The sequence below is a fragment of the Podarcis cretensis genome (assembly GCF_951804945.1).
Source record: "Podarcis cretensis genome assembly, chromosome: 6".
Lineage (NCBI taxonomy): Eukaryota > Metazoa > Chordata > Lepidosauria > Squamata > Lacertidae > Podarcis > Podarcis cretensis.
Window position 1 is genome coordinate 46,241,406 of NC_137175.1, and position 25,840 is coordinate 46,267,245.

The 25,840-nt window shown below is 42.3% G+C and overlaps 1 protein-coding gene across 1 annotated transcript in view; it reads right to left on the minus strand.

Annotated features, from left to right (window-relative positions):
* Positions 1–127: 127 nt before the first annotated feature.
* BLTP3A (bridge-like lipid transfer protein family member 3A) overlaps positions 128–25,840 on the minus strand; it is a 65,172-nt gene continuing 39,459 nt past the window's right edge. The window contains exons 8-21 of the mRNA XM_079980839.1: positions 25,075–25,246; positions 23,713–23,799; positions 22,719–22,889; positions 21,060–21,214; positions 19,789–19,930; positions 17,236–17,429; positions 15,189–16,720; positions 13,781–13,977; positions 12,016–12,167; positions 11,761–11,911; positions 10,029–10,294; positions 8,193–8,301; positions 7,772–7,875; positions 128–5,204 (exon numbers count right to left, since the gene is read on the minus strand). Coding sequence (XP_079836965.1) covers positions 5,079–5,204; positions 7,772–7,875; positions 8,193–8,301; positions 10,029–10,294; positions 11,761–11,911; positions 12,016–12,167; positions 13,781–13,977; positions 15,189–16,720; positions 17,236–17,429; positions 19,789–19,930; positions 21,060–21,214; positions 22,719–22,889; positions 23,713–23,799; positions 25,075–25,246 — 3,558 coding nt within the window. The 3' untranslated portion in view covers positions 128–5,078. The remainder of the gene's footprint in view (positions 5,205–7,771; positions 7,876–8,192; positions 8,302–10,028; positions 10,295–11,760; positions 11,912–12,015; positions 12,168–13,780; positions 13,978–15,188; positions 16,721–17,235; positions 17,430–19,788; positions 19,931–21,059; positions 21,215–22,718; positions 22,890–23,712; positions 23,800–25,074; positions 25,247–25,840) is intronic.

The following is a 25,840-nucleotide window of genomic DNA, read 5'->3' on the forward strand; positions in this document are numbered from 1 at the left end:
ATTGCCAAGCACGGTTCGCCTTTTGTAGCTGCAGCAACAGCAATAAAAGGATAAGCTGCTGAATATCAGATCGATAGCCTGACTATGATGCTGGAAAGTTAAAACTTGAGAAATAAATCAACAGAAACAGAGTTAATCAATTTAATTTATAACTCAGAAGTGGTTCACAGAACCAATACAATCATAGGAGGAAAAAGTATATTGCAGCAAAATCCAATACTGTTGAATGCTTTAGTTTAGATTCAAGTCAGCCTTGTACCCAGTACTCTACCTGTGCTTGTAGCATTCCTGGTCATAGTTACAGCAGGAGCCACAAGAAACTAGGAGAGCCTTGCAACAAGTAAGAATCCCTTGGTATATAAGTTACGGTATTACAAAGTAGTAAGTTGCTCTTCACTTCTTTTTACATTTAAATATAGCACTGAAAAAAGGGAGTGTCTTTAAGAACAGAACAGTAATGCAGTTTAGTAGTCCAGCGTCTCAGTATCAGCTTCAGTGGATTTCCTCCCTATTCCAGTAGTAAAAGTAGAGGAATAAATTAATCCTCAGTTGGGGGGAAGCATCTGGACCATGCCCACCACAGTAAGCTGATAAGCAAGGCTCTTCCTACCACCAGTAATTAAAACCAAACAAGTCACACCATAAACTTAACATACCAGTATATCTTTGCTATGCTTTGCCTTATTTTAAGCCCTCCAAAAGATACTGGAAACTGCTAAAAAAACTATTTTCAGCAGGACAAAAATACATGAACTGCATTGTGCAGTTAAATTCTGTGTACCATTCTGTCTCTTCATGTTTTAACATGCTGCATTTTGCAACAAAAGATAGATTATTTTTTTTTAGCATTCAAGTTAAGAAAAAGCAGTGGGTGGCCTATATAAAATCTAACCATGGCCAAGACTATTTTTGCTTCTTTCTTAGCAATAGAAGATATGCATATGCAGAATTGTTTACTGAAAGTTCAGGTTTGTTGGACTGCATGATCAGCAACTGCATGTACGGAAAAATACCCTACGTGTAGTACACTTAACAACTAGTTGTTTGCTTGTTGAATTCACAGAAAGTGCATGACTATACTTAAGATGTATTAATTTGGTGTGTTGTTTTGGTACTATACTACAAATAGTATGAACTGCACTGTCAACCCCATAAAGATAAATTTTACAGACTTCAAAAACAGCTCTGTTTGTTAGGCAAGAGTGGTTTTATACATAGGAGCCAACAGTAATACATACTACTCTTTTAATAGAGTTTTTCTGCCACTGCATTAAAGAAGGGCTGCCCCACTTGGGCTTTTTCCAATATGGAGAGGGTGATTCATGCTTACTCCAGTGTGTGGCCTGGGATTGAAGGGAGTGTTTTAAGTAGGATGCCTTAGGAAAAAGGCATCAGCCATAGTTCACTGCACAGAAAATGAACAAGCAGAAGCTACAGCACATGCAGCCCGATATGCAGAAATCACCACTGATGAATAAATGAAAGTGACAGCACCACAGCACAGCTGGCAAAGCTTTCTGGAGTACAGCAGCCCGTTGCTAGCCTTGAGGGCTAGCAAATTATCTGAGGCAGCTGAAGACAGAGTCTCTCTCTCTCCCCCTCCCTGGTTCAGAACAAAAATTGTTTTAATCTGCTCTCTGATTCACATAGTGAAGGTCACACAGTGACTGCTCCAAGGCAATCAGATCAAGGCAGACAAGCAGATGTCAGACACAAAAAGATGCATTCTGCAGCAATAGCTAAGGAATGGCATTGCCTCCAGCTACAAACTGTTTAATAAGTACTAGATAAGATTGGTTAACCATTAAAATACTACTAATTTACAGCAAGATTGCTTATTATGTTATAGCCCATTACCCTCTTCATGCTCCATTTTGTTCTGAACTCTATACTAATATAGGCTGTAGCTTTGATGGGACATTACATAACTCAGACTATTTATGGTACTTATTCCACTGTTATGATTTGTGATTTTATTTTTAAAAAATAAAAAGAAACCAGTCATGTGTGTGTATGGTTACCCTTTAAATATATTTGACACTTTAACCCAGTCTGACTAATCCAACATGTGCAGTAGTAGAAACTTCTTCCCTAAATGTAAGATACTTGACTTAAACTAAACCCACTAATTCCTCTTATCTGACCAATCTTAATCCATATCATACTTTTAGCAGCCACATCTATGTATACCTGTATTAAGCATGATTCTTATGTCTCCAGCTTTAATATTCTAAAATTAAGCACTTTTAGAAAATTGTGTAAGAACACATTCAGGCCTATATGTTATAGCTACATTTTCTTTTTAGGGATAAAAACTATCAAAAGTCAGCACAGGCACGTATACATCAGCCTAATCATTCACAAAGACAAGAACAGCCTTTGAATTTGCATCTAGGCATATGGTTTGGGAAGAATTGGCAATCCCTTCTTGTTGCTAGAATGTAGTGCATATTGTATCATCAGTTTGTTTTGCATCCATACAACATATATATATATATATACACACACACACACACACACACACACACACACACACATATATATATATATATATATATGGATGTCACATAGAGGAGGGAGAAGCGGACACGGAGCAATGGATCCAAACTACAAGAAAGAAGATTCCACCTAAACATTAGGAAGAACTTCCTGACAGTAAGAGCTGTTCGACAGTGGAATTTGCTGCCAAGGAGCGTGGTGGAGTCTCCTTCTTTGGAGGTCTTTAAGCAGAGGCTTGACAACCATATGTCAGGAGTGCTCTGATGGTGTTTCCTGCTTGGCAGGGGGTTGGACTCGATGGCCCTTGTGGTCTCTTCCAACTCTATGATTCTATTCTATGATTCTATGAACATTAAAAGTGTCTTAGCACACTACAAAGTCTAACCCACAAAAGTATTAAATGTAGTCATATCCAAGGGTACGAAAAGCCAGGTGCTATGGGTGGCTTTTTGGCAGAGTGTAGCACAGGACTGTATTATCCAGTTTAATCTTGCAGGGCTTCACAAGAGAGGTTGCCACCACTCTTCCACATTTGTTTTCCTACTGTGGGGGCAGGAAGCCTGTGGCCCTCCAGTTGTTGCTGGACTCAAGCTCCAACCAGCATGCCCAACAATCAGGGTTCTTGTGAGTTTTCGTCCAGCAACACCTGGAGGACCACTGGTTCCCCATCCTTGCTCTACTGGGTCTCATATGCTTCTTAGGGACATGGATGTACAGTATAGCTGTTTTCATAAAAAGTCAGTTTCAGAGGCTGGCCAACAACTAACATTTTGTTGAGTTGTGTGTTTAGCAACGATAACACAAAATTTTAAAAAGTAGAACAAAATGGCTGGTGGAGGAGGGTGAGAAGTGTGAGTTAGCATTCACACAATTGCTCATTCCCCCAGTTCCAGGAGTGTTGTACAATATACCTTCACGATTTACACCCTATGCCCTTTTAAAATGTAGGGGGGGTTTTGGACGGGGGAGGCTATTGGGTTGTTGTTTTTATTTTTGTTAGGTATTTTGTGGTTTTATATCTTGATTTTATTCTGTGAACTGCCCCGAGACCCACCCCCCAAGTATAGGCGGTATATAAATTCAATAAATAATAGAATAATAATTCAACTAGGCACAGAACTCATTATAGGCTTGCCATTCATTAGAGGCTTAACTAACATCTAATTTCTGTAATCTTCAATATGGTAGTTAGTTTATGTATAGTGAGCAAGCATAGGCCTTCTGTTGTAAATTGTTAGACTGTGTTTACTTGCCTGAGACTGGCTTTAACTGCTTGGAGAGTCATATTGTACTAATTTACAGGCTGCATCTAAGGCTGGAATCCCTGGAGACATTCTTTCCTCCTTGCTTTTACCATTTCCCTCTATGTAGGCTTCATCATGCCTTGTTAAAACTGCTTCAGAGCAAAATCCCCTCTAAAATTATTTTGGACACAACTTCTTTATAGAAACATCCAAGAAAACTAGCATTGGCCAAGCCTCTTCCAGAGCTTAATTGCTGTTTCATTCATTCCAAATAGCAAACAACGCGTGACAGCAGAAAGAAGGAAGGGTTGAGCCACTCTACATAATCGCACACTAGAACAATTTCAACCAGCATTAATCTGGATTACAGAAAGTTGCCGCATACTTTGTGGTTCATCATTTACCAAATGAACTGCTAAGGGCAGAGCATGACCTAGAGGGAATTGGCAGAACCCACTTCCTCTGTGCTGTCCAGGCTTATCTGTGTAGTGTAATGCAAAGGAAAAGTGCTTCCTACGTGTCTCAGCTGTCAAGGACAGGACATTTGCAGCTTTTCACTAAGTTAAACCCAGTAAGGGTTGTGATACTGCAAGAAGGCAATGGTGAAGGTCAACTGAGCTTATGAAGAAGTGGGAGGAAGGCTAGTGAAATGCTCCACTCACAGTGTCTTACTGGAAAAGACAAGTAGGGGGGGGGGGACAGTTTAATGGGAAACTGCGGCCACCAAAATGCATATCAGGCCTGATTAATTTTATACTTTCTGTTCCTAGCACCCTTTCCTGTGCTCAGCCTGTACCCCACCCCTCATTCTTCTATGCCTCAGGCTCATGGTGCTGCACCAAAGCTCCACGAAATTTATTTTCAATGGTTAACAATGCTTCAGCAAAGAAGACTGACCCTTACTGTTTTGGTGTATAATATACATGTCCCCAATGCTACCCATCACCTCAAGCAGGAATGAAGCAGATGATGAGAAAGATTATTCATTTTTCAGCACCACTTTCAGACAACTTGAATGGGACAGAAACATAGTTCTTCCTTGTTTGGCTTTGCAGCTTTTAGATTCAACGCTGCCATGTTTCAGCTGAAGTGTAGTTGCATGCTATCTGGACATGGGCTGCAAAACCGAATACGCCAGGTCATCATATTCCCACGTTTCCTCACTGCCTGTCCATTTCCATCTTCCATCTCCTGTAATGGCACACTGTTTCTGCTCCTCAAGGCAGTTACTCTGGATTGAAGATGGCCTAGGTAGCTGTAATGTAACGAGCAAGCTTTTTTATGTTGCTGGTGATCTCTGGTTGCCCTGAGCATCTGTAGCTCAGTCCTCTGCTGTCAAAGCTGGAAGAGAGGATCATATTTCCTTATTTCCTGTAGTAGGCGTATTTTGTCCAGATTGGCTTCTGCAAGGGCTTTTTTTGTGACCTGTAGCTCTCTCTCCAAAGCTGGCACTTCTTTTAGCTACAAAGACAAAATAAGGAGCGGGGTGGGGGTGAAGAGAGATAAAGTATTTTTCAAGCTGTGAGCTGCAAGACACAATTTGGATAGTGAGGCATTATACCTATATTATTCAAAGAGATAACTTCCCCAGCAGGACTACTTGCCGATAGTGTAGTCTAATAGCTATTAGCTTTCAGTGACTTTGTTTTTAATGCAGTAATTCTTATTTCAGAAATTATTAAGTGCTTCATCAAATTAAAAAGTGGTTCATATTACACACACACACACACACACACACACACTTTGCGTTTTGGTCTCAAGAAAGGAAAAGCAGATTGCAATCAAGGACTATTATTCAAGTTCCTGAAAATCTGAGCACGGTTCTCTGTAGAGCAATCCCTGATTTTTTTGCCCAGCTTTTAGTTTTAAGTTTCCCATTACTATTCAGATTGTAACGTAAGCATATAAATCAAGTTATGTGCAAAATAATAATAATCAACATTAGATTCATCAAGACTGAACATTAGCCCATCAATAGCAGCATCAGCATATAAAAAGAACCATGAGCTTATCTTGTCCAATATCCTGTTTCCAACAGAGGCCAACCAGATGTCCACGTGCAGCTAAGATTTTTAATGCACAATGCAAAGGCCACAGTATCTTTCATCTTTAAAATAAAAATTAATGCAAAACAGCATCATATTTTGTACCGATACCTATTTGTTTGGGATGTGCATGTTTGTGTATATACCCCCCCATACTACATTTGCACTAGTTTTGTCATTATGCAGCACCCAATGCAGGAATTGTAGCACCAAATCACAATCCTGGATTTGCTGAAGTCACAGCAAGATGGGGGATGGTGGGAAGAGAAGGCAGATTGCATAACATCAGTGGCTGTGATACAGAAGTAAGAAAGGAGAGACAATGAGAGGGGAAACGTGGTGGCATAAAATAATGGAAGAGGTTTGAATAGATCAGAAAGAAGAACATGGAGGAATTGCTTTTTAAAAAGTTTTAACAAGAAGAAATAGTGCAGATGGGTACAACACAGAGGCAAACACCCAAAAACTAAAGCAACAAAGCCTCTCTCAATTCCCTTCTCACTGTACTCAAATCTTGTTTAAAACCCCCCACCTTTTCCCTTTCCTTTCTCCTGTTCCATTCAAACTTTTGTGGTTGTTTAAAACTACCACATTTTTCCACTCAGTGTTTCTCCATCACTGCTCTACTCAAATCTGTCCCTCTTGCACTTTTCAGTTGCCTCATGTGTGACAAAAAGGCAGGCATCCCCAAACTTGGCCCTCCAGCTGTTTTGGGACTACAACTCCCATCATCCTTAGCTAACAGGACCAGTGATCAGGGATGATGGGAATTGTAGTCTCCAAACAGCTGGAAGGCTGAGTATGGGGATGCCTGCAAAAAGGAGTCCTCAAATATGGAGTGGAGCGAGCACGGAAAAATGAGCCTTCACACACACACTTAAAAAGAATGCAAGGTAGACATTGCAAAAGAAAATGCAGCAGGTTTTACAAGCCTAAAACTGTGGCAGAAAATTATCTGGGACTCTGATTTATACATGGAGATATGTACACAGGTTCCTAGTTCACTTTACTGCTTATCTATTAACTTTAACAGTACAATGAACTGCCAGATTTTGTTGATTTTTACTATAAGCAGAGAATGTTTACAACAGTACAGCTCACAGCAGAAACTACAATATTAATAATGCTTTTCTTGAATTATTGATTGTTTTTGAAATAAATCTGCAGCCTCAGAAACACTAAAAAGTAATAATAAAATGTTAAAGTAATTGTCTTTTAGAGGGAAACATTATAAGCTGGCACTATATTGGATGTTTTCCTCTAAAAAGCAAATATTTTATTACTATTGACACAGCACTTTTTTATGTAGTTCACAATTCAGATTTCTTTATTTTGGTCATTTTGTACAACCATGATGCAAGCAAGTTAATTGTAATTTCCCTTATAGGAGGGAAAGGCCATTAATCAGGGTAAGAATGCATTTATTACTAATGAAGTTGCCCAGTATGCTAGCTTACTTCCTACTATTGCCACAGCCATTTAAAAAAACAACTCCAATCTTGGGTACCAGAGACTGAATGATTCTATTATTCATACATTAACATGAACCAACTGTGTTGATGAAGAATGTTTGAAGTCATAATGCAAGATGGTTATAATAGAACGTTCTTTCCTCTTTTTTTGTTGCTATCAGTGTTATCTGTTACACTCTTAATCACTTTGATATATGTATGAATATTTATTCCATTATTATGGTAACTGGTGAATATAAATATTGTATCTATTCAAAATCCTGCTTCAGACAGCAGTCTTTGCAAGAAATGCTACAGTGCTGTCTCTGAAAATCAGCAAATGACATGCTTGCCTTTGCTTCTGCAAAGAAATGTGAAAAGAGGGAAGGGAAAGGAAACTGAGATATCCAGAAATGAGTACACAAGAGCTGATATTTGTAAGTACATTAGCAAGGAAATAAACACACAGGTAGGGGCTTGCATTTCTCTCCCTTTTCCTTTAGTCACTGCAAGCTGTTAACATATGGCATACCTGAAGTTCATCACTGCTTCCTGCTGAAACTCCAGAAATTCTCCGCTGTTTCGTAAGATCTTTCTGAAGCCTCTTCTGCATAGAAGATCCTTCCCCCTGTGCAACTGAAAAGGCATGCAGAAAACACAAGTATGATGAAATAACCTGCAGGATGTGGATGTTAAGATAAAGCCTCCAATTTTTTTTCAGAATGAGAAACTGAAGATAAGGGAGGGAAATGGCTGAGCAGCAATATCCAACAGCACATTGCAATTTTAGTCCCCCAATAAATATTTTACATATCACTTAAATGTCATATTAATCATCTCAATGTACTGGTAGCAACAAAAAGGAAGCTGGGGTGGGTTAAAGGTTCTAGCAGGCTTAGCTGTTTTAGCTGCAGCATCTTCCAGCCACTGCTACTGCCATTCATGGCACTGACCTTTTATACAGAATACTCCATCATCATCACAACAAACAACAACATGGTCCACTGCAAGGATTAAAGGCACAGGACCAGGAGAAGTAGGGTATATTCGAGGACTGTCATCCTGCAAAACAAAGAATATTAGCTATGAAAATTATTCTCTCTAATTTTTGCAGAAACCATATTATCAATGCAAGCATTTCTATACCCTATCCCAATAAAGCATTATTATACTACAATGGACGATCAAACCCAGTCTGAGGTCAGAATATAATGACGCCCATGCTTCCATGTATGTGGGCTGGGAGCAGGGAAGATGCAGATAACTTTTGGCGGCAGCTCTTTGCTGCCATCTGTAGTGCAATGCCACTATAGATATGTATAGTGGTACCTCGGGTTAAGTACTTCATTCGTTCCAGAGGTCCGTTCTTAACCTGAAACTGTTCTTAACCTGAAGCACCACTTTAGCTAATGGGGCCTCCCACTGCTGCTGCGCCACCATGCAATTTCTGTTCTCATCCTGAAGCAAAGTTCTAACCCGAGGTACTATTTCTGGGTTAGCGGAGTCTGTAACCCGAGGTACCACTGTAAAAGCTAAAAGGTAAAGGTAAAGGACCTAGACATACAGATATGAATTTAGCTTTTGAAGGGACTAATTGAAATAGGAAAGTTGAAAGACTCTGCGTACGTATGCTAGATTGTGCATGGTCCTGAGGATTTCCGCCTATAAAATTTCATTTATTACACATCCGAAGTGATTTAGAAGATGTACTCCAAAGTTTCCTTTGCTTCAGATACCACTGCACTCTAATCAGGTAATAATGGTTCCTTTTGTATGATACAGAATTTTACAAAGGGTGGTTGTCAGGGAACTGCCATCAGGGCCGGAGGGAGACAGCGGGCTTCGGAGGGATTCCAGAGAGCGTCCCGGGATGGGGAGAGGCAGCCCATCTTCTGGGGAAGAGAATCAGCGTAGCACCAGTTGAGAATGGGGGCAGATGGGGGAATCGGCGTGGCGGTCCCATGACTCCTTGCCAGTGACCAGCGGGGAGAGTAAGGGTCCTCCGCTGCCCACACCCTCCTTGCGCAGAAGGCTTCAGCGCAGGGAGAGTAGGAGGAGACTAGGCGTCAAAGAGCTTCTTTGCTGGAAGAAGTTCAAGAAACGCCCACTGACGGATTCTGCCAGCGATTGAGACAGCCACGGGTGAGTGGCTGTCGGGACAGAAAAGGTTCACTCAGGCAACCCAGCCAGGCGTTGCACCGGTTTACGCATGAGCAACCCCTAGAACCATTACAGTGGTGGAATATTTTAAAGTCTATATTATAACTGAGGAAAGCAAAGCACACAAGATTTGTTTATTTTCAGTATCTTGCCTTTCCAAGGCTGAAAGAGGCCATCAGGAAACCTGAACAAGACTGATGTCATGAGTTAAGTATGCCCTTTTTATCAGTTCCCAGAATGAAGAGCAATTAGCAGTCTTCTGAGGTCACCTGTTAAATTTTTAACAACTCACAGTGCTAGTTACATAACTCATGAGAAAACATCAAAGAGTTAGATTCTGAGGGCTCTACTACATGGTTCAAGTTTCTATCTTAATAGGGTTAGAGTGTGGGGTGGTGGGGGTGGAAGACTAAAAATACAATGTCTAACAGTAATCCCTGTTCACATGTTTACTGACATTCCTGAAGAACACTAAAAGGACAGTGACGCAGGATGTACCTTTGCAGAAGGAATGTTCATTCTTTTTCAGCGATACTTGTTCCTCTGTATACTTGAAAATGTGAACATACATAGTAATATCTACACTTCCTCCCAATCCATTCTAAAAGCTAATGTACACATTCTCCCACCTTCAGTGTAATCTTGGTGTCCACAATTTCAATCTTCATGGGAATAACTTCAGGGATCACCTCATCCTCAAGGAAGGGTCCAAGGCTGGAAACAAAGGATGTCAGCAGCTCTGCACGATAGCTATGAATCAGCATGTGGAAAAAACCATTCTGAACAGCCAGAGGTGAATGCACTGCAGCACTTGGTCCTATTTCATATTGTAAAGACACTTCAGGCTGGGTCAGGTTAGTTTCACTGGTTTGAGGTGTCTCCGAGTTTAGCTCTCCTAAAAGTATAAGGTGGTTATAGCAGCAGTATTCTATAGCTTACAGTGTTGATAATTCTCCCATCCTCTCCCCCTACTAAAACTGTTTAACTAATGCCATTAATTCTATCAGCTAGCGCAGGGATGGGAAACCTGTGGCCCTACAAAAGCTGTTAGATTCTGATTCTTATCAAGCCCAGTCAGCATGGGGAATGGTCAGGGACAGCTGTAGTTCAGTGAGATCTGAAAGGGCCAAAGGTTAGCCACACCTTAGCTAGTGGAAGGCACTATTACTGTTCCGAGGCTCCAAGCAGCTAGATTAAATCAATTTTGCCTTGGATCATCAGCCTCCCTAATAGAAATCACAACTACAGACATGGAAGATGGAATAATTTAATATGACCCCAAACTGTTTACAGTGCAATCTTGTAACATAAACACAGAAGTAAACCCCAGTGAGTTCCGTGGGGCTTGTGCTCATCTAACTGGATATATTTTCTTGCTTTCAGCAGTCTTATATTAATGGAAAATTTATGTGTATTTGATTATCTAAAGCATTCAGCTTTATTTATACAAAATGAAAGCTCTCTTTGATAACTAGCCCTGAGCTTTGTAAAACTGGCTTCTCAAACTAAGGTTCCCTCTCTATTATTCTTTTGAACAACCTGTCCTCCCAAGTATATTACCAGCTTAATTCCATCCTATTATATCTTGTGCTCTCTAGTGGCCAAAAGATATACAACAAGGGGCCCACATTAAGTTCAATTCCATTTTTAAAATGGAAACTTGTGCTACTAAAATAATCCATTTTAAGAGTCTGAAGCCATGTAATTTTGCCAGAGACATCACACTGCTGTCTTACATCTACACCACCTTCTGAAATCTAGCAGTGTCCCTTACCTCTCATTAACCACGTCCTGACACACTCAATATTAGAGATGAGGACACAGCATCTCTTTAAAAAAAATTAAAAATTGTCCCCGACCTTTCCCCAGCCTTTTTCTGCCTTCTTCACCACACATATTCCACCTTTTTACATTTTTGACTGTTCAGCAGAATCATGTGCCTGCTATTGGTAGAAAAGACAGGAAATAGTGAATAATACTTCAGCTTGGGGAAAGAGACATAACTCAGTGGTAGAGGATGAGCTTTGCATACAGAATGTGTCAGGTTGAATATCTGGTATTTTCAGATAGGACTGGGGAAAGACTCATGCCTGAAACCCTGCACACCTGCCAGTCAGTGCTGACAAACTTGAGCAAGATGGACACTTGTGTAAACCTATCACAAAACCTAGAAGTCAGAGTTGTAGATCTATATCCCAGAGAAGTTTATACGGAAAAAAATAGTGTTTTTTCCCTTCTATGTAAGACTGGAAGGCAAACACCCCACATAGGCACCAAGACTCCTGATTGTATTGTACAGGCAAAAACAGATCTCTTTACATGCATCAAAGCTACTGAACTTTACCTTGGTCAGTAACATACCTGTGCAGTCACCTTGCAGAAACTGCCACATACTTAGATTTCCTAGGTGCGCAGGAGTTAGCTCCATAACCTGAAGGGCAAGTCCCATATCATCTCCTTTCGTCTCTATCACACAGTTTACTTCTTTCATTTTCAACACCAAGACAGATACCTAAAACAGCAAGCCATAGAACAAATGAGTGCTGCAGCCTCTCTCTCTCTCTAACTCCTCGAGGAAATAATATTTAAAAGAACAAGAAAGGGATGACATCTGACCATCTGGGGGCTGGAGTCTGGTCCGCTGGGAGAAGCTGAGCTGTTGATATATGTTGATTCTCTTTCCTCATCTGCCATTGGGCTTGACCTGTGGCCTGCATCATCAAGGACTTGGGGAATGTGCCCAGGGGTAAGAGGATCCAGGCTAGACTCTGAAGAAAAATCAAGAAGTTCAGTAATTACTATACAATTCTTATAGCACTTAAACAGGAATGTCAGAATCCTGAAACATCTAAAAAGACTACACACTTGGACTGGATTAATTTTAAAAATGTAAATGCCCCATAAGGAAAATTGCATTTCTAAGTAAGAGCTTATGTGCCGGGCAATTTACTAAAAATTTTAGTGGAAGGCAGGGGAGCCAATTTTTGCTTATTTCCCTCTGCAGTGCTCAGCACCACTCCCCATGCTGTTCCACAGCATTTCCAATACTTTGGAGAATATTTCTGGGAGACAGGGGGTGTTGCAAGGGGAAGGGGAAATGGATGAAAATTGCCTCTTCCACCAGCAGGATCATCATCATCATCACCATCATTTTTTATTTGTATGCTGCCTTTCCACAGTTAAAAAAACAATGCTCAAGGCGGCTTACAGCATGACAAGAGTTAAGGTAAAGGTAAAGGTACCCCTGCCCGTACGGGCCAGTCTTGACAGACTCTGGGGTTGTGCCCATCTCACTTAAGAGGCCAGGGGCCAGCGCTGTCCGGAGACACTTCCGGGTCACGTGGCCAGCGTGACATCGCTGCTCTGGCAAGCCAGAGCCGCACACGGAAACGCCGTTTACCTTCCCGCTGGTAAGCGGTCCCTATTTATCTACTTGCACCCGGAGGTGCTTTCGAACTGCTAGGTTGGCAGGCGCTGGGACCGAGCAGCGGGAGCGCACCCCGCCGCAGGGATTCGAACCGCCGACCTTTCGATCGGCAAGCCCTAGGCGCTGAGGCTTTAACCCACAGCGCCACCTGCGTCCCACATGACAAGAGTTACATAATTACAAAAGTCATAAACAATAAATAAACCACATCAAAAAAATACACAACCAAATGGGAAACAATTTCCACATAAATCAAAATCTAAAACTAAGAATACAGCATTAATATCACAGTTTAAAATGACATAGGTAAAAATAGCAGCAATTTAAACAAAAAAAAAAAACCCAAAAACAAAACAAAACAGAGCCCTCTCTGCCCAGCAGCAGCAGCAGCAGTGGTAGCAGTTCTTATAGGCCTGTCAGGCCCTGCCCTAGGCCAGGTGGTGAGTGGCAGCACTGGGGCCCTCAGGCGCTGAGCAGGGGATATCTCCACAGGATCAAAAGACTTCCATTCACCAAAAGCTAAGCTTGGATCCAGCCCACAGTTTGCATTAGAATCCCCTTCTCCAACCATCACAGTACCAATTCTACGATGAATTTCCCACAATCCATCCCACCTAGTTATTAAAAAGTGTCTTTTAATTACACAAATGCTGTTTTTGTACAAATTATACCCTCAAAAGACCCTGATGTTGGGAAAGATTGAGGGCACAAGGAGAAGGGGACAACAGAGGACGAGATGGTTGGACAGTGTTCTCGAAGCTACAAACATGAGTCTGACCAAACTGTGGGAGGCAGTGGAAGACAGGAGTGCCTGGTGTGCTCTGGTCCATGGGGTCATGAAGAGTCGGACACGACTAAACGACTAAACAACAATACCCTCAAATAAAAAACCCAAGTATTTTATAACTTATTTGATGAATTCATAAGGGGGGAGTGCAAGTTAATTCTCATTACCAGGTTCTATAAGCATCACAAAACCATCACTGCCATCGCTATCCACCGACAACCTATCTTCAGGACCACTGCCATCTAGAGAGCTGGTATCAAAGGAATGTTGGGATGCAGTCCTTTTCATGGAGAAGAAACGCATTCGTCCACTACTGCCTCCCACTGGAGTCAATGGCCCCTCTTCAGTCTTCGGTGTGGGATCCCTAACAACAAGCACAGATCAAAGCTGTTTGGTATTACTGGATAAGATGCAAAATTATAATTGAAAGATGCCCATCATTATGATAGCTAGTACATAGTAAGAGGCACTATATATTGGAGGGAGTGTGGCATAAGGTGTTTTGTACAAAGAAATGAATTGAACTCCCTGTCCACAGCCTTCCCTGTTATTGCAAGCTAAGCCATCTACTGTCAAAACTGGATGAACACATTTTTCTCTTGTGGCTATCTTGACATTATTCCTACATGCAGTGCTCTATTGGGAACCACTTGGTTACATAAGAGAAAGAGAAAGAAGGTGCATTTGAGGACACTAGTGAGGTAGAGCTGGCGAGGGAACCTGTGGCTCTCCAGATATTAGAATAATAGAACTGTAGTATTGGAAGAGTGCACAAGGGTCATCCAGTCCAACCTCCTGTAATGCAGGAATGTTTTGACCAACTTGGGGCTCGAACCCACAACCCTGCGATTAAGCGTCTTGTGCTCTACAGACTGAGCTATCCCAGGGAGTCCTACAGAATACAAGTCCCATCAGGGCCAGACAGCAATGTCCATGGTCGGGTATCATTTGTTGTTGAGGTTGGGAAAGATGGAGGGCACAAGGAGAAGGGGATGACAGAGGACAAGATGGTTGGATAGTGTTCTTGAAGCTACCAACATGAGTTTGACTAAACTGCAGGAGGCAGTGGAAGACAGGAGTGCCTGGCGTGCTCTGGTCCATGGGGTCACAAAGAGTCGGACACGACTGAACGACTAAACAACAACAACAACAACAATATCTGGAGGGCTATAGGTTCCCAACCTCTGGTTAGTGGCTGATTCTACCTCCTATTCCAGTGACCCAAGTGTCTGGGGATGAAGGTCAGGCTTTGGTGAATCCCAAATTGTTACATGTTTATCTCACAAAAGTCAATGGCAGCCATTGAGAACTGAGCCATTTCCCCACCTTCATAGGCTAGCTCCATCATCTGCATATCCCTGCCCAGGTGATGATCTACCTTGGAATTGAGTGAATGAAAAAAATTACAAGAGATGTGGAGACCTTTGATTTCTGTATCCGGCAAATACATTTTATCTGGCATTTATTCTACTTTCCATAAAACTATTCCCAACACTATAAAGAAAACTCAAGTGTGAAAAGCCGCTATCATAGCACTTACATAATGGCTACATAGGTGATTAGAAAATTACTCACTTAATTTGGGGGTGGACAAACATCTTCTGCATTGTGGAAGCCATCTTTTCCCTACTTAAGCTGAAAGCATCTTTTGTCATTGACATAGCCTCTTTGGTGAGGTCCATGGTCACATGCAAGGCTTCCTTGGTGGCACCCTTTGTTATATGCAGTGCACTAGATAACTCCAGCTCCATGCTTTTCAGAGGGATTAGCTCCTCTTGTCCATTTAGAGAAACTTGTATGCCACCTAAAGGATCTACAAAGGAAGATGGACTAGAAGGAAGACCCTGAGGAGTTGGAGAAAAATTTTCAAGTTCACTTGGTCTTTCTGCACCAAGGACTTCTTCAGCTTCATGTGCTTCTTCTATAGGACCTCGTTCTACTGCGGTTTCTCCTACTAGGGCTCCATCACTCTGGGATTTTAGCATTCCATCTTGCAATGCCACCACACCATCTATGCTATCAATTCCACTATCTTCTAGTACTTTCATGGGGCTGCCATCTTCCTTTTCTGAGCTAGCGTCCGATCTCAGCTCTCTGCCTTCAGCAACCAGTCCCTCCCTGCTCTCTGAAGGGGAGAGTTCAGATTCTATAAGGCTTGTAGTATCTGAGTCAACAGACCTAGGTTCCAATGCAGAATCTGGAGTAGGATGCATTAGCAAGGCCAGCTCAGCACTGCCGAACATGATGCCCATACAAGTGCTTATGGAATCTAGAGGGGACCCAATTATTTCCTGAGTGTCTTGGGTCAACTGCTCTTGAAATGTCAACAGAACTTCTTTCATCCTAAGTAGCATCAAATACTGGTAGTGGTTGAGTCGCACCTTCATGTGTGCACTTGAATACAGAAGAACATGGACATCTGCAGATACTTCCACATCATCAACATTTTCTTCACCATTAACAATGTGGTTTTCTTCTTCCAAGACTTCCTTTGTCTCTGGGGCGAGGTAGATGCTTTTCAAATCCTGCTCAGTCTTTGATCTTTGGCAGAACTGCTCTTCTCTGGAAAGGTGCTGATGTTTGGCATGATTACTAAAGCTAGCGGAAGGTTTGATTTTAGCTGGTGAGGCAGAAGAGACATGTGGCACTGATGCTTGAGCTACCTCCCATCTCTTTGGGAGGCAGGCCCAGACACAGAGTGGAAATGGGTGAATAAAGTTAAGGGCTTTGCCTTTTGAGCTCTTTGCTCCCTCAAAGTCCAAGGAGAGCTCAGCGAAATTGAAAGACCAAAGGTCTTCAGAAGCGGAGGACTTGCTGGGGGAAAGGGGAAAGTCTGCATGTTTCTGGGCTTTAGTGTCCACTTGGTAAGCATGACGTAAAAAGAGGGTGTGCAGGAGGCTGAAGTTATCCTGAAATTTAGGGAACTGGGTGTAGCTGGAGTGGAAGAATTCTGAAGCAGCAAATTTACGGAACAGGTTCTGGAGAGCTAAACAACTGCAGTGTGGAGCATGCCTTGTGTTGGTAGCTGTTATTTCTGATGCGCGAATGGATAGGCATTGGGGACGGTCCCGGTGATCGAACACTTTCTTCTCCACTGGGATGTTTAGCTACAATTGGGGGGGTGGGGGTGGGAAAGATGAAAAATGATCAACATAGACATGCAAACTATCCTATATCCTCAGCTTGAAAACATAACAGTTATCCCTTCTTTGGCAGATGTTAATAAAAAAAAGATGTTTTTAAATAATTTCATGGCTGAGTCAGAAATTGATCTGGTGTAGCACACTGAAGGAACTATAGTCGTGTTTGGTAAAATAATTACTGCAAATGGTGAGAAGGCTCTGAGCCAGCCTTCCCCAACCTGATGTCCTCCAAATATTCAATACTGTGCTACATATTCTGATTACTGAAGCACTAGTACTTTCCTCTTAACTAGGGGCTTTCATGATTTGCCTCAATAATAGCACCAGTGAAAGCTGCCAACCTTCCACAAGCTGCGTAGAGAAGGATAAATAGCAAAACTATAGTTTCAAAAAGCCAGAAGTTGTTCCCCTCAGCCACCCGCCCTCCTTGTCTCAGGAGTTCCCTTTTACCTCATTCAAGTCAGAGCAGAAGAAAATACCTTGAGCATGAAGCCATCCAGTCTGACATCAATGTGCTCATCCTGCTTGCCAGAATTCTCTAGTTTGTATATAGCTTTGAATTGCTGTAAACTGCGATAGAGATCAAGGCAAAACAAGTTCACCCAGAGCACGCTTACTGTGTCCAAAGTGAATATCAAACCATTCAGCTGCAGGTACAAATTTGGGCATGGGACTAGAGAGAATGAAAAAAGGACAAGTTAGCCTTCCAGTAGTTTTGGCAGCACTAGATAAAGGGGGAGGGCAGGTTAAGAGCTGCATGTGTGTTACAACACAACATCTAATTTAGTATCTGGCCTCTTACAACAATCCATTTTGAAATACCTTACGGTTCTATAAGGGCCTATTACTATGACCCTGCCATTTTCTTTCTAGTTTAAATCCATCAGATACATTCTGGACCTCTCTGGCAATGTCTATCGTCTTGATTACTCCATGTAGTTAATTTGACAATTCCTTTTTTGAAGTCAGTTGTATTACTGGTTTTCAACAACATCCAGGGCAAAGTAAATGGGATGTAATCTTGGACCCAGCTGAGAGGAAGCAAAACCTGCTTCTCACTGAAGGCACATGGAGTAGGAAACAGGTTTTGCCTACACCCCAGTTTATGTCCTCGGGTGCATGCCTTTACTTTCTTCCATACCATTCTGGCTGAGAAAGGTATTCTTGTGCTTCCACCACCCCAAGCACAAGCTGCTAGATTGAAGAATGGTGCAAAGGGAAGGAGATAATGCAACAGCGATGATTCATCCCTTTCCCTCCAGAATGAATACAACTTCTCGGTTGGAAGGGAGGGGGGTAATTATTCACCTCCTCCACAGGGCCTTGAAGCTGTCTTTGGTTCAGATAAACAGGGTAGATCCAAGCTCCCCAAGCCCTCCCTGCCTTGCTCCAACAATGGTATGCCTCCAATAATACACAGAAGGACAGGGAACAGAGATTCAAGAAGTAGAAGGGTGTTGACAGAAGCAGTAAGTGTGAGTAAATAGCAGGATGCAGAAGAGACTTTTCACCTCCCCTTCCTCCCATTTACAACACTCTCCATTACCAGTGTCACTTTGCATCCAATTAGCTCAAATATTTTGCAGGAATTAAATCTCCACAACACCCACTGTGAAATAAAGGCCACACAAGGGAACACATATTCTATACAATGTTATCAGAGATTAGTGGCAGATATTTAAGAAAAGAAACTGGCAAAATCTAAGTGTGAGGGAAAGAAGAAAGGAGGCATGGGTTGTTGAAGGGATTAACACTCAAGGCAAGCATGGGGGGAGGGGAAGCCTCCCCCTCAACCAGTTTCTAATCTAATCTGCATTGGGACAACAGCCTCTGGCACTTCATTTCTCCCTCTCTGCTGGCTGGGTGAAAATGTGATATCATTTCTTATTTACTGAAACAGTTTCTTCCAAAGGGTTGGAATGCTTTGAAGAAACAAGAAGTGGTATCACATTTTCTTCACACATTTTTTTAAAACGGGGAACTGAGCTAGGAAGATTTCTCTCATCTCTGATGACCAAACTAACGTTGGGATTCCTCAATCTCCTCATAGGCTTTCTTAAGGCAAATTTCCAAACCTGAAGAAAGATACAGCTTCCTCAGAATGCAAAAGCAAATAAAGAGAAATAATATTGTAAATTAGAGAAATAGAGCCAAACTATATGATAAGTTAGCTCCATATCTGTGCCATCAAGTGTAGCTATTTGCTAGGGAACATAGGAGTCCTTTCCCAGTCCTACCTGGACACCTTTTGTATGCAAACCATGTGTTCCACCATAAGAACTAAGGTCCTTTTTTTGTTTTAGAATTTATACAAAATGCCAGTGCTGTGAATGTAAGTGCTGTGTTGGGGTTAGGTTGGAGAAGTTGTGTCCCCCACTTCTTCTGCTTGTGGGTATTACTCAGTGAATAGTTCCAAAAATGTACTCCAAATCTCTTGGAAGCTGAACTCTTCAAGCAGTTTATGGATCAGAATTTTCTGAAGGGTTGCTAGTTGCAGGAGGTTTCGTATCCAGTTTTCTGTGCTTGGTGTGGCCCAGGCTTTCCAGTGTTGGATGATTATTCATTTTGCTGCTAGTGTGGAACCATCCATCTTGACCTTTTGATAAGATTCGCCTGACAGGTATGTCACCGCATGGTGTCTCCTTTTGACATGGTTTTGTCCAGCACCAAATTATTCTCATTCCCAGAAGAGTTTGATACTGGGCAGTTCCAAAAGAGTTGAGCTAGGCCTGCTTGTGGCAGCTTACACTTCCAGAAGTCATCTGTGGCTGTAATGCCCATGTGCTTCAGATGTTTTGGTGTCCAGTGGGCTCATAGGAGTATTTTATGCTGGGTTAACATGGGGCTCTTCCACATTGTGGAGCTTCTATTTCTTTGCACCGATTTGAATTGAAACAATAGCAGTGGCAAAGGATTATACTTTCATGCTAGCAATTTGTATTTTAAAAATGTTGCATTCAAGTGCAGAGATATGGAGGTAATTTATCATCTAGTTTGACCTGTAGACTCCTGAGTAGATGTAGAATAGTTACCTGGAAAATCTGGATTGTCTGGGAAGTAGTACTCAGTGAACTCAATATGAATAGCTGAGGTATGATCAGGAAGATTCAGCAGTTTCCTTCTACATGAGAGCAGGGTTGAGGGTTTCTTACTATGTTGTCCAGCTGTGGAAACCTGAAAAACAAGGAGTTGTGGATTCTCATTCAAGAGTAAAAATAATGACTGTCTGAAAACAATAGAAGACAGTGTACAAAAGACAGGGATTTGGCCTTGTGGTGCCCAAGGTCTAAAAGACAGAAGAACTGTTTTTCTGAAGCACTATTTCAATCTAGAATGTAAAAAATTAAAAGCCCTGAAGCTGAAAAACATGTGAGCTGAAACAAGCCAATAGCAAAAAATGATATATTATATGACCATATTACAGTAGTACCGTATTTTTCGCCCTATAGGACGCACTTTTTCCCCCTCCAAAAATGAAGGGGAAATGTGTGTGCGTCCTATGGGACGAATGCAGGCTTTCGCTGAAGTCTGGAGAGCGAGAGGGGTTGGTGCGCACCGACCCCTCTCGCTCTCCAGGCTTCGCGGACCTCTCCGCAAGCAGCAGGAGCGCTCCCGCTGCTTGCGGAGAGTTGCCTGCATGCCGAAGCCTGCGCGCGCTGAGCTCAGCGCTCCAGGCTTCGCGGACCTCTCCACAAGCAGTGGGAGCGCTCCCGCTGCTTGCGGAGAGTTGCCTGCATGCCGAAGCCTGCGCGCGCTGAGCTCAGCGCTCCAGGCTTCGCGGACCTCTCCACAAGCAGCGGGAGCCAGCGCTGGGCTCCCACGGCTTGCAGAGAGCTGCCTGTTTGGGGACTGGGGTCGGGGGAAGCTTGGGCCTCCCCCGCCCCAGCCCCGCGCCTGGGGGGAAATAATTTTTTTCCCTTTATTTCCCCCCCAAAAAACTAGGTGCGCCTTATGGGACGGTGCGTCCTATAGGGCGAAAAATACGGTATATTTTCTCTCTTTGAGGCAGAGTAATCAGCTATTTCCTTCTTTGGAAAAACAACAAACACCTGAATACGTGGTAACAAAGGCAGCAGCTTAGATTGGAAAATATTTACTAAGAGATCTACTTTCAGCCACAGAACAACATTTGTGCTGATATTGTTTAAGATCAAATAAAAAAATGAACATGTATTGGGCATTTGTACTGTACTTTAAAAAGCATAAAGAAGTGAGCAAGTGTCTGAACCTATGGTTTGGTTCACAAGTCAGGAAGAATGAGCAAGTAACAATGTGGCAGCAGATACTCTATCAATAACTGTACCTGATGAATATCCAAATCATCAACTCGGACAACCACACAGCTAGATCGGAGTCTATTCCATGCAGGCCGCTGGAGTCCAAATAGGATAGGTGATGGCATGCTTGCTTGAGGTATCCCTTTCTCTGGTGAGCTTGTTTGAGAACTAGAAAGACCATCTTAAAGACATTTTTCAGTCATCAGAACAGGCAAAATTCTCTTTCAAACACAAAATTTAACAAGGTAGTCCTCCCCCCTCCCCCAAATCTGTATTGATATGGAACACTGGCTTCGAAGCAAATAATACAGCATGGAAAAAATGTAATACTTTGAGAAAACACAGTAGGCTCTTCCAGTGGCGTAGCGTGGGTTGTCAGCACCCGGGGCAAGGCAAGTAATTTGCGCCCCCTAACCCATGGATTTGCACCCCCTAACCCGTGGATTTGTGCCCCCTAACCCTAACCCCCAGATGTTGCGCCCGGTGCGGCCGGCCCCCCCTGCACCCCCCACGCTACGCCACTGGGCTCTTCCAATCAATAATTTGTACTTAAAAAGGAAACCAATCATGGTTCTTGGAAACCCTGCCTACTACTCTAGATTCAGGGACTTTTGTGAAAACTCAAAAGCAGGGAGCCACAGATTGTGGCTTGACTTCCCAGCTACTATTTATCATGGCCACTAATTACTCCCATTAAGGAAAGCCCTGCTATGTAGCATTTGGGGAGGGAGAAAAACAGAGAGGCAGGAATTGGTGTCTGAGTGATGCAACAAAACTTTTTAAAGTGTTGGCCCTAGCCAAGGAGGACCATTTGGGTCCCTCAGCTCCCAGACCCAAGAGGGGGGAAAGTAGGTAGAAATTGAAACCACTCTTTTCCTAGTAAACCTCAAACAAAATACATGGTGGGTCATGAAAACTGGTTTGTTCTCTTTTGCCACAAGGTGACTACCTCTTCCTTACCCTAAGGTGGTGGATGAGCAAGACTCTGTGCCAAATCTTTAAACACACCAATATGCTACAATGTTGATGGAAGAAGAAGAAGAGTTTGGATTTGATATCCCGCTTTATCACTACCTGAAGGAGTCTCAAAGCGGCTAACATTCTCCTTTCCCTTCCTCCCCCACAACAAACACTCTGTGAGGTGAGTGGGGCTGAGAGACTTCAAAGAAGTGTGACTAGCCCAAGGTCACCCAGCAGCTGCATGTGAAGGAGCGGAGACACGAACCCGGTTCCCCAGATTACGAGACTACCGCGCTTAACCACTTCACCACACTGGCTCTCAGGAGGGAAGTAAATTTTCCTTCCCACCTTCCCGGAAAGGAAATGGCCAATGGCTTGGGATCTACATGGAACAACTGCTGGCCCCATGTATTATCTTAGATGGCTACTTGGGAAAGGAGGGAGGAGGCTGTTGACACAGCTGACCTAGCAAGTTGGTTTGGGGAACTCTATTCAGAAATCTTTCCAGAATTAAACCTTTGTTTTATTCTGGTCTCAGACCTAACTTTTGCAATGTTCAACATGGCACGTTAGTAACTGTAGAACTGTGGCAGGTGGAGGATTCAACAGGAGTTTACAGAACACAGGGTTACCCATATTTTGAGGGTCACATGTCTTCTCAAAAGTCCCCAGAAGTTGGTGAATTCATGATTAAGCAAGTATGAAAGATATGTATTTTGTGTTACCTGGTCTCTTTTTGAAGGGAGAATCTTTTCCTGTGGTTTTGGAGAAGGCAGAGCTAATTTTTTCACCATGTTTTGCCATCTTGCTTTGGAATTCGTTCACCAGCTTTTCTGCCCACTGTTCCCGGGTTTCCATGGCCTCACAATACTGCACCCAGTGTTTGCAGCTGTCTCCTGAATAATACAGTAGGTTAATATTGAAAGGACCACTGTCTCTCAACTGCACAATGATCCATTCTGCAAATGCTCTACTGTACTCTGCACAACCTTCCTCAAACAGCCAAAGCATTCGTTTTCCTTGTTAGTGGCATAGTTCAGTTTTCAGATGGGAGAGTTTGTCTCCTTTTAGTACCACTCATCGCACAGGTGAACAAATTTTGCCACTTGGGTTTCAAATTCAAAAGCTTTTCAAAGCTGTATCTCTGCTCATTGTTTTATGTCAGGGAATTTCTGCACAATTTTTAGCACAATGAAAGTACAACCATTACTAACTTGTTGCACTCAGTTCTTTCAAATCTTCCCTTGACAGTGAATTCCTATATCACAGAAACCATATTTGTTGAACATTGGCAAAACAAAATAAAAAAATTCCTTCCAGTTTTACCTTAAAGACCAACTAAGTTAGTTCTAGGTATGAGCTTTTGTGTGCATGCACACTTCTTCAGATGTGTTGAACATTGGACTATATTCTGCTCCTTGGTATTATGACTGCTATGAAAAATGTTGTTGCAATTAGTGCAGTCTCAGCAATGTTCTGCACATTGAGCCCTGCTAAAAAGCAACCTATAAACCTCAATCAGAAAGACCATGTATGCCTTTCCACACATCTTTTGTGCACCATCCCTCCTCTCCCTATCCATTCCATGGTGGTGATAGGATAATGTTGGTACTGGAGAAGTTTATTGCAGCAGCACACCAACAAAACTAAATTGAGGTAGACTGGCTAAAGTCATTAACACTGTTTAAATTACAAATGAAACTCACGGAATGTTCTTACCTGCCCAGTGGAAAGGATAATAGTCAAAGGCCAACCTCCTAAATGTTAGTTGCATTGCACCTCCCATTATTCCATGTTTGGAAGCACCTATGGGAAAATGAAAAAAAAACATTTTTTTTTGTCTTTTACTAGTCTTACACCAGGAGAATCAGAAACAAACTGTGCAGGTGAGCATTCTTCTTTGAGTGATACTTCTTTGAGTCCAGCATTCTCATATAGGCTGAAGAGGATGCCAGATCACAGTGCTGTAGTCACTGCACTGCTTTGGAGAAGACAAGTTCTTCACCAGCAGGGATTCTGTCCTATTTATACTACAAAATTGTCACTCCTTGCACTTCTGCCTATATTCCGACTGCTTCCAGAGGAGTGGATTAACAGCCAATACAGCAATTCTGGACAACTTCCAGAGCAGTTCACTGGCCCCTAACATCCTCTGGGATTGTTAATTGGAAATCTATGTGAATCAGTGGCCTGTGTAGACCAGCTTTCACCAGCTGTAACTGAAAGGCTTGTTGAGCCCTAAAGGTGTGCGGTCCAATACACATTTATATATTTTATTGTACCTTAGGGAAGCTTTCTAAAGAACACAGTTCAAACATCTTTTTAAAAAAATCTGTTTTACAGATAATCTAACCTATTATCACTGGCCCCGACAACAAAATTCCTCCAATATACCGACACTATGAAGTATTAAACATATATACTGGGCCTCTAGTGCCACTGGATAGAGATACTAGTTTCTCAAACATCTACACGGCTGTAGCTAATGAAATTGCTGGGAAATATACACTAACTGTGGGAAATAAAACAAAGAAAACAAATTGGAATAATGCTGAAGAAATAGCACTCAGGTAAAAGAACTAACTACATATTTTTGAGACATGTTATTCTAATAATAAAGAATCTGTCAGTGATGTGGGGGAAAGGGATATACAGTGGTACCTTGGTTTAAGAACAGCTTAGTTTATGTCCCACCCACCAATTTTCTCTGGAAGTGCCTCTTGCACAATTTGCCTTAAAGAGAAAAACAAAGGGCTGGGAACCTCATGTTTCTCCTCAAAATATGCAGTTTTCCTCTTAGGCACTTCTGAACCATGATTACTGCCTCACTGATGCCTGTAAGAAGTCTCTCATCATATAGTTTTTATGTAGACTTGTAACCTGCTTTTTTATTTTATTTTTACTAGACTCCCCATAACAGCTTACAACAGTTATAAAATACAGCTTTTCTATAGCAAAACTTTACAGCTCAAAAATTAAGACCATGCAATGGATAGACACATGAGAAAAGATGGGGTGGGGAGGAAGGGAATATGGAAAGAGAATTTTAGGTTCTCCTAATCGCAGTTTATGTTTGGCTACCTGTCTCTCGCGTGTGACTGTCATCACAGATGTGAAGGTCTAGACGGGAGATGAGAAGGTGGTAGGAAGACTCTTTCATATCATGTTTCTCGAAGTACTGGCTGATCACTTTGTGGCTGTTCCCAAATGACTGAGGCCAGGACTGTTGAGCACTCGGAGCTGGAGGTGTGATCTATAACAGAGAAATTAAGCCTAGGCATATACATATAGAACCAAGGTGAAACAATGGATTTATATTTTACGAGGAAGGAGACAACACAGGTTATACTAAAAAAAAACCTAGAGGGTGCTCTACTGAAACAGAAATTTAATATGGGGTGAGTGAGGCTTTGAAAATGTCTAATTAAATGAAGATTGTTCTTTTGAAGCCTTGCTCTTCCTTTTCACCTGCAGCATGAATTCAAGTGAGGGATACCAATGAGGAATCTTCAGGATGGGTAGAAATGTTGCCTTTTGGCCTTACTATTTAAAGATCAGGCAGTATTTCTCTCATCTCTGATCTTAGCATTATGAGATGGGTCTAGCTAGGCTCCCAGGCTGGTGGTTCACCACTGCTGGTTTTGACAAATTCATGGAGGATAAAGCTACCAAAGGCTGCTCACTGTGATGACTGTATACCACCTCTAGTATTAGAAGTATAACTCAAAATACCATTTGCTGGGAATCACAACTGGAGAGAGGGCTACGTTGCACCGATTCTGCTCGTGGGCTTTCATAGGCATCTGACTGGCCACTGCTAGACCAGGATGCTGGACTAGATGGGCCT